Source organism: Chelon labrosus (genome assembly GCF_963514085.1).
Source record: "Chelon labrosus genome assembly, chromosome: 6".
In the NCBI taxonomy this organism is placed as follows: domain Eukaryota; kingdom Metazoa; phylum Chordata; class Actinopteri; order Mugiliformes; family Mugilidae; genus Chelon; species Chelon labrosus.
In genome coordinates this window covers 10,598,676-10,607,827 of record NC_140342.1, presented here as the reverse complement: position 1 = coordinate 10,607,827, position 9,152 = coordinate 10,598,676, and the positions used below count along the sequence as shown (strand labels likewise).

Here is a 9,152-nt window from a genome sequence, read left to right as displayed (position 1 = left end):
ATAACCTTGGCCTGTCACCATGTCTTCTGATGAGTGTGTTTTTTGTATGTAAGACAGAAAAAGTCACCCTTTACTATTTATATTCATAAATGAATCTCATGTAATTCCTATTACAGCATTTTTGAGTTTGTCATTCCGGGTCAATCAAAGACTTCTCTCATGTGGTTTGTCACTGAGCCAGTGAAAACAGTAACACAAAGCAGTAACCACTAGAGACAGAAGACATACTCAGATATTTGACTTCCACTGATGTACCACAGAGTAAAATTGTTTAAGGAACTAAAAGATAAAAACAATTTGTACTCATTTGCGAATTAGTGAACATATCACCTTAAGGCCTCCATGAAAAAAATAATTCTTTTAGTAGTTTATCATTTTCTGGAAACTATTTAAAAATGTTGATTGATTCATGTTGCACTAGGGGCGTATGCTAATTTTTTTGTCCACATAAATGCTGTCTTGAATTCTCGTGTCGCTCCCTTGACCAGTCACCAGTTGAACTGCGTGCAAACCTGGTGTAAACATGTATGGGTGGTGCCTGCTCAGTCCATTGACGCCGACATATCAGAGCAGACTGGGCTTCTCACATGAAATAGTGCTCTAATGTTGCTGTTTGTAAAGGTGGAGTTTATTTCAACCTAAAGGTACTGTATCTTTTTTTGTGCCTGCTATATTAGGATTGATATTTAAGAATCTTAAAAGGTTGAAAGGTTAAAAGAATCTCTTTGTTGAGCATGTTTAATTCTCAGCACAAAGTCTTACTGCTGTCCATAATAGATGAACAGAGAGCTATGGGTGTTTCCCGCTGACATTAAAAGAGGTTGTACGTCAGTCATGTATGCTTTTTCAGATCAATGTGCATTTTGTCCCACTTACAGGTACATCTTCATGCCACAGAGCCATCATTAGCCTCCTTTCATAAGTTTAAAGGCCTGTTTGCTACTTTTCATTTGTGTCAAATGTCAACTACAAGACCAAGTCATATTTTCCTCCATCAGGCTTTAATGTTTTACATATTTAACAGTATTCTTTAATGTTTTGTCCTTGTTGGAGTTCATAATAAGCCAAACCTTTAAAATGATTCATGTTTTATTATGTTTCATTCTAAATCTTGTTTGAATTTTTGGGAGAAAAAAAAAAGTACAGAAAGTTTAGAACAGGACACTCTTAAGTCAAATGTGAATATGTACAGCAAACAATTTATTGGACTGAATGAACGTTCACTTGCCATTAGAGACAATACAAAACAAAGAGTAAATAACATATTGCCCAGTGGACCGTTAGTCCATGAAGTGTGTGAAATAGATCCGTCTACTTTTCTTCAGAGAATAAAACAATTGATCTCATCATCTCCTACCCAAAGCCTGATGCTGTGAAAGGCAGTTATGACATTATAGCATTTTCTTTTTTTATACGTACAAATACAAAAAAGGGGAGGAAAGCGTTTGGTCTCTCTTTCTTTCTTTTAAATATGCTCTGTAGAGTGCTTGGGAGCCGAGTGGTGGGAGGTCTCAATCATCTAAGAAGTCATCATCAAGGTTAACGTCTGTGGTGTCAATGTCATCCAGGTCCATGTTGTCCAGGTCCACTTCCAGGTCATCCAGAGCCTACAGACAATCACAAACAAAGGAAAATTAAGATATTTTTGGTGATCCAAATGATTTGACTTACAACTAAAAACAAATATATATCTAACCATAGAAATAAACGACATCTATCTAACATCTATCATGTGATATGATAGAGTTTGCCTCCCAAAAATCTGATCTAAAGTAAGAGAAATAAAAAGACAAATCTATATGAATCAAAAGTTTGAGAGATGATTTGTTCTGCAAAATAAACAATAAATAAGTTCTACCTTTTCTTTTTCTGCCTTTGAGAGTGCAGGGGTCTCCTCTACCTCCTGCACCGGTGTAGGAGCAGCAGGTTCGGGCAGTGAAGGCGTCACAACAGCAGCAGGAGCTTCTACCACCGTGGTGGACTCTTCACTGTCTTGTGTCTGCCCAAAAAAAAAAAAAAAGTCAAATAATGAATGAATGAAAAGGACCATGCTATGGTTTCTCTAGGCTTTAGCTGAGCTTTTGTCAAATACTCTACATAATCAAAAAGGTGCAGAATAGTGTGTTTAGTTGCAAACAGTGTGTAACCAGGTTAACAGAAACCTGGTACAGTAGACAAACCTTGGAGACTTGAGGAATGAAGATTCCTTTCGGCTCGTATCCCTGGGCCTCCTCAAGAATATTCCTGTCTTCATTGGGCTGAAAAATAAAAGAAACAAATTCAGGAATAATGTAATATTACCATTTGTATGTGTAGTTTGATGCAATGACAGAAATTGACATGTCACATGACTTACTGTAACAAGTGGGTAGTCTGTAGCAGGCCTGGAGTTTCCCAAGCAAGTCTCTCTCAGGTAATATTCAGCTGCAAAGGCTTCTTTCAACCCAGGGAACAGATTCTCATACTCTGTAGGGTCAGCTAGGGATTCGGCAGCCTGCAGTGAAGATTTAGCACAACAGGTCAGGATCCAGATATTCAAACTCTTTGACTTGTCATAAACCAATAGGAAAACACTTGCTACCTAGACTGACTGATTGGAGAAATATTATAACTAAGACTTGAGAGTGATGAAAGCCCTGACCTTCTGGTTGACTTTGGCCAGGTTCTCTCTCCACAGTTTAACCACACGGGACACCTGGCTGGGCAGGTAAGTGCGAGCCAGGAAGGCAGCTTCAGGTAGTCTGTTTGTCCTGATCAGAAGCTCCAAACATTGATCCAGTCTGTGGAGAGATGACAATTTACAGAAAAGTTACACTGGGAGGCACAAATTTAATGAGAGCAATACATGTCTGTTCCATAATTTGTCTTCTAATCTCAACCCCCTTCAGTCTCACACATCAAATACTCACTTCCCCTGCAGGAAGTAGGTCATGAAGGCCACATTGTTCTTGCCGTCCCTTTCTGCCCCCTCAGCCAGCTTGCCCACCATGTTGGCATTACCAGACGCAGTGGCAAGGAGGAGAAGGCCTCCGTAGTCCTGGGCATGGTGCAGGCACTCTTGGGCCAGACCGAATTGGCACTTACTGATAGCCAGTTCTGCTAGCTGCTTCCACTTCTGCTCCGACTGCAGAGGTCAGAATGACAAATATTAGAAACGTAACAGACAGGGAACCTGACCAGTGACGATATGAAATTATAGACTAGCCTTTGTGAAATTTTTTGCAATGTTTTTAGATGGGGAAATGCGTGATATTATAAGAGCTAGCATGCTCTTACTTCTGCTTCCACAGCCAGCTGATAGGCAATCTTCAATTCTCCCAGCTGTAATGCCAACTCAAACCTGTGCTCTGGGTCGGTGGACACAGCCAGGGCCTGCTGCTTGAAACCCTGAGGAAACAAACAAAAACCAATCAGCATCCTATGAGCGCAACTGAAGCAGAGTGAACCAACAACCTGCAAAATTAAGTTCTACTGAGTTTTCTTACCTGTTTCTCCAGGAAATGTGCCACCCTGGTCCTCTGCTCTTTAGGAATAGTTGGTAGCACCTTGTCGGCCATTCCAAAGTCTCTCCTCATTACGGCAGTCTGGTACTCCAGAACGGAGACCAGCAGAGAGTAGCTGACAATGTTGAGCTCCTTGTCTCCCAGGTAGAGACGGTCATCTTTTGGGATGTAACCCAGTAGGTACATGGTTCTGCAGGGGGTGAAGGCAATATGTGTTGAAAAGGCAGTATCAGACAAAGACAATATTTTTCTACTATACTATTTTAATGAGGAACAAACTTAACATATGCTGTCCCCACCATTAAACTCAAGCCTATTCATGCTTACCTGTCCAGGTGAGCAATAGTGACAATCTCTCCTCCTACATAGTAGTTGAGTCTGTTAACAGAGCTGGTGTAGATGAAGCAGTCTCCAACCCAGAGCCCAGTCTTCACAATCTCCTGGATCTCTCCCTGGACCTGAACACATGCAAATTGACATTAAAAGACTAAAAATGTTTTTTTAAGTGAAAGAAATACATTTCTAACGAAAGGACGTGCAAGGATCCACTTCGACAGATGTACCTCAAAGGCATCTTCAATACCATCCTCTGTCACTCCTTCATTGTTTTCTTGGGAGGAAGCTACTTTTTCTGACATGTACCGCAGAATGAAGAACGACTCCTCTGTAGCAATGCAGACCAGCTCGCCAGAGTCTGACCAGAAGATCTGAACAAATTATAAATAGAGGAGAAGAAAAGGTAGGTAGGGAGTAAGTGAGTGAGTTATCAAAGTGACTTGACAGCTATCTCTGAATGTAACCATGTAACAGAAACCGCGTCTTACATGCTTGGGCTGGATCTCGATGCGGCGGATTAGCTCTGTGTTCTCCCAGTCATAAAATGCCAGGCCGTTCACTGACCTCACACCGAGCAAGAAACCTCCATAGATCCCTGCAGAAGAGAAAGGGAACCGGTGAGGAAGACTGGACAACTCACTTCCAAAACAACCACTCCATCCTGCAACAATGGTCTCTTTACCTTCAGCTCCAAAGTCAGGCTTAAAAGATTTCTTTTCTTTGAAGTTCTTGAAGATTTTGACGACACTGTTGCTCTCTCTGATGGCATATCTGTTAAAAGAAATATTAAAACACAAGTTTAGCAGAGTAGCAATAGTTTATATAAATTTATCTGGTAATGAAATACAGAGCTGTCAAGCATTTCGCTCAAATTTAATTGTTTAATTCTATACTTACTCAGAGGAGTCGTGAGCCCAGACAAACTCCTGCGCTGAGCCGAAGCTCTTGTTTCTCAAAGCCATAGCAGTGTAGATGATATACTCTCCATCTCCACACACCACCACAAACCTGGTACACACAAACACACACAAGTGATAAAAAGTGAGAAAGTGAAAAAAAGCAGCATTACTTTGGCTAGAGACCTGGACAGAATGTGAGCATACCTTCCGTTAGGATTGTGCTGGATGGTTTGGGGGTAAATCTCACAGCTGCCCATGTCTTTGACGGCCAACGGGAGCCTCTCGCCGTCCTTGATTTCGGCATCACCCATGGCTTTCAGGTTGGCCTGCTGTACTTCACTGTGTTTGGCCCAGATGATTTTGCCGCTGGTGTCCATAGACATGGCTGGCTCCTCCCGACCCACCTACACATCAGAAGAGGAAGACGGACATTAAGGATGGGAAGATATTTTAGTTTTAAATATGTCATTATACTGATGATACATTTCTTCTGGTGCATTTAATAGAATTTGCTGTACAAAAAACTTATTTTTTCTGCTTTATTCATGTGGGGTTTTTGTATGTCATGAGTATAAAAACAAATGGTTGTAAATGTGCACAAAAAAAAAGTCAATCTTAAACCCCTTTTCCTTTCACTCACCTTGATAATGATGCTGCCTTCATCATAACCTAGTGCCACATTGTTGGAGCCTCTGAGGCCGCACACACACCACACTCGTTCCATGCCGTAGTTCAGTGTGCTCTCGAGGCGGTAAGTGCTTGAGTGCCAGATACGCACCGTACCTACAGACGGAGGAGGACATGACTCTTGAGAAAATGCATTCTGGAGTGTATGTGTATAACACAGAGGATGAGAGGAATTCATGCTCACCGTCTTCTGATCCAGTGATGATGATAGGCAGCTCTGGGTGGAAGCTGACGCACGACACGTTCTGGGCGTGGCCCTCCAGAGTCTGAACACATGTCTTGTTCTACAAGACACAATGGAAGACAGCTTAAAACACGAATATGAACACAATGCTAAACTATCCTCAAAGAGAGGAGACTCTTTTGGTAGGGTATATCTTAGACGACTTATAAATAAAGTATAAATGTAACATTTCAACAGAAAACAGTCTGTGCCTTGATTATTAGTTTAAGTATTGGAATTCTGTGACTTACTTTCAGGGCAGTGAATGAGAGCAACAACATAAAAACAAGTAGTTTTCTAACCTGGTAATCCCAGATCTTGACTTGGCGGTCATCAGCACCTGATATCAGGTAGGGCTTGTCCCCTCCACTGTAGTAGTCGATACAATTTACCCCTTTCTCGTGACCCTCCAAAGTGAAATTGGGAGATGAAGAGCCTAGCTGCCAAACCTACAACACAAGAAGATGACAGAGAATCACTAAATGGACTTCAGGAACCAAGGTACGCATGAGCTTAATTTATAATCATTTAAGAATTTGTAGCATGATCTCACTACCCCACGGTTTACATTAAGAGATAAGCTACACCTTAACTATGTTTTCACCAAAGGTCTCAGAAACTTTTAGCTTCTTATTTTCAGCAAATGCTCCCTCAGTTCTTTGTTATCTGTGTGCCCACTGCGTTCTAAAATTCGATAAAGACTTAAAGTTTAAAGCCAGACCGTCTCATAGTAGAGCACCCCCTCGACTAATTCTTAAAGATTAATTACGATTACCCCAAGAAGGAGCTTTCAGGGGGTTAAAAATGTCTCCATTAACTTCACTTAGATCTTGGTCCGACAAACTTAAGTGGGTAAAATTACTGTGGTGCGGAAATGCCGCTTTAGCAGCAACAAAGGTGACATTAGCCACATACCTTAATTGTCCTGTCCAGGGAGGCACTAGCAAACTGATTGTTGTCCTTGGGGTTGATGACAATCTGCATAACATAATGAGTGTGACCTTCAAACACCTGGCTGCAGGACCACTTCTTCTCCCAGTCCCATAGTTTGATCAACATGTCATCTGTAAACACAGAAATACAATCGTGAATGTGGGCTCACGTAAATACAAACATACTGAAATAAAAACCCATTAGAATTGGGTCAAAAAATTAGACGCATGTCGTATTATGTAGCTGAAGAAATCATGAGTTTATTAACGTACCGCTGCTGGTTAGAATGTACGGCTGGGTTGGATGGACAGCAATGCAACGGATGTAGTCAGAGTGGGCCTCAAACATGTGGACCCGCTCTAAGGTGTTGTAGTTGAACACACGGATCTGCATGTCATCCTGCACAGAGAGATTAAAAATGTCTTAATACACATCATCTTAGCACATGGAGCATAACGTCCAACAGGGTAATCCGGCACCAGGCCTAAACGTAAACATAACATTTGAAATTTCAAACCACATATTACCATCACAAACAAACCACACCTAATCAAATATACATCTGCTTACTTTATAGCAACAGAAAAAAAACTATTTGTGCCATGGATCAATAAGTTTCAGAGTTCTGATGATCTCAGTTAAATAAATAAATGTTACTCACTGCTCCTGTGATGACCCAGTTCTTCCTTGCCACAAATTTAGACGCTCTCACAGGGAGGTCACACACTTCAAAAGTCTTGACCAGAGTCTGTAGAGAAGGACCGAGTTATAGTTTGTTACACAAAGACTGATGTCTGTCACTTTCAAGAAGAGATTCTTAGTAAATAGTATTGTTATATTTTGAGTTGCAACATGCAGGAGTGGCCCCTTAAATCTGCGGCCATACCTGGGTTTCATGGTTCCACACGCAGACGCTGCCGTTGTACAGACTGGCCAGCATCCATGGCTCAGTTGGGTGAAGGTCCACACTCTTCACCCGGTCAGACCTGGCTGTCAGCCTCCGCTTAATGTCCAGCCTCAGAGGCTGAAAAGACAGACGACATTAGGTGCGTTTTCTGGCGTTGCTCAACTTTTACAGAAGCTTTATGTCAGTATTCATTATCTGGTACAACACCGTACGGTCAACGTAAAGATCCGGAATGACTGAACTGCTAATAGCACCGGTTAGCAGCTAACGCTGAACAAATACATGACTTCACCGATCCTGTGCATATAGGCCACAAACTATTTTTTGACAACTAACTATGGGCGAGTGCGTGCACATATAAACATAATAAACAACTAAAGTTAGAAATATTAATGGCCGTTAGCTACAGTTTTTGAAGCTGACTCAAGCTAGCTAGCCGCTAGGCTATTTACAAGAGAGCGTTACCATTTGACATCGTTTCACGGACCTTTTAAAAATGAACTACTATAATCAGCTGACATGTATAGAAACAAAACACGCTAACAGCCATTTTAAACGCATCTTACCATGTTTTATCCCCGGGTTGTCGCAATAAGATCAAATAAATGTGTTATGAACCGTTGCAATGTTGCGATTTCAGTGAACAGTACACTGGATACTGACGTGGAACTTCCTGAAACCCAATCTCGCGAGAGTTGCGCTCTGGAAGTGATGACGTGACATGAAAGTCCGTCAGCTGCGGATGCTCCAATCGAAAAGCTGCCACGGTGACACTGAAAGCTACTCAGTTTATAGAGGGGCAAACACAGACGCCTTTATATATATACCACTGTATTTTGTAACTGTCTAAGACTCTGCTGTGGTGGGAGGTCCTCTACAAAACATTATGAGATGACTCTACAGCATTTTGTTATGATCCCAGAATATCAGTTGACTAACCTCAGTGTCTGACTCTGCAAAGGTTTCAGAACAGGCTTGGACACTGAGTTGTAGTCAGTGTGTAGTTATTTTCTTACTTATGTGTTGATTGCATTTTCCCCTCATTGTATTTTATTATATGATGCATGGCCTGTCTGCAAATGGCTATTTTACAGCTAGACACACGGCCAGAAGAGCAGTCAAATATGGTACACAAGTGGTATGGATTTCCTCAAAATCTGATTTGAATCATCTATAGTTTCCTTATTGAGCATGTTTATTAGTTATACTGTATAAAGAGTTATAATTTGGCTCATTCTCATGTAATATGAATAGTGTCCTGATGTCTTAGGCATAGAGTAATTGATCCATTAGGTGTAACTGCTTATCTTTTCAGACTGTTGCAGGGGATTGGAGGAGTATTCCAGTGAATGACCAACTGAGAGAGAGGCAGTGTGCACCCTGGAAAGATTGCAAAACTGTTACAAACCCTTCATTTATTAATGTTACTGTCATGTTTGGAACCAGCTAATGAACTACCACATTTTCCCAGCAGATGGCGATTTAAGCATTGATCTGGATGTGTTAATGCAACGTGTAACTGATTATACAACATGAATGTTCTGTTCTTTTAAAAGTCACTTCAGACTTTATGTTGTTCCGAGAAAAAAATTGTTCATAAATATGGATTTATTCTTCTATAACTTCATTATTTCTGTTGTTAGACGCAAACGCCCAAACAAAAG

General features: G+C 41.2%; 1 protein-coding gene across 1 annotated transcript; it reads right to left on the bottom strand.

Moving 5' to 3' along the window:
• Positions 1-1,172: 1,172 nt before the first annotated feature.
• On the bottom strand, positions 1,173-8,331 carry copb2 (COPI coat complex subunit beta 2). The gene is made up of 22 exons (XM_084546375.1): positions 8,055-8,331; positions 7,468-7,605; positions 7,243-7,329; positions 6,854-6,980; positions 6,564-6,712; positions 5,951-6,097; positions 5,610-5,709; positions 5,379-5,521; positions 4,943-5,142; positions 4,737-4,847; positions 4,522-4,610; positions 4,328-4,434; positions 4,067-4,210; positions 3,831-3,961; positions 3,486-3,693; positions 3,277-3,387; positions 2,910-3,124; positions 2,642-2,780; positions 2,357-2,494; positions 2,181-2,258; positions 1,859-1,999; positions 1,173-1,607 (listed from the first exon to the last, which is right to left on the bottom strand). The coding sequence occupies exons 1-22, from the start codon at positions 8,055-8,057 to the stop codon at positions 1,512-1,514; spliced, it is 2,802 nt and encodes a 933-aa protein (XP_084402501.1). The 5' UTR covers positions 8,058-8,331; the 3' UTR covers positions 1,173-1,511.
• Positions 8,332-9,152: the final 821 nt, after the last annotated feature.

Excerpts from the sequence above, each read along its gene's own strand:
- copb2 (XM_084546375.1), bottom strand. Across the intron at positions 6,981-7,242 it reads ACTGGGTCATCACAGGAGCA|GATGACATGCAGATCCGTGT; the intron begins GTGAGTAACATT and ends CTCTCTGTGCAG. Across the intron at positions 4,611-4,736 it reads TGGGCTCACGACTCCTCTGA|ATATGCCATCAGAGAGAGCA; the intron begins GTAAGTATAGAA and ends TTCTTTTAACAG.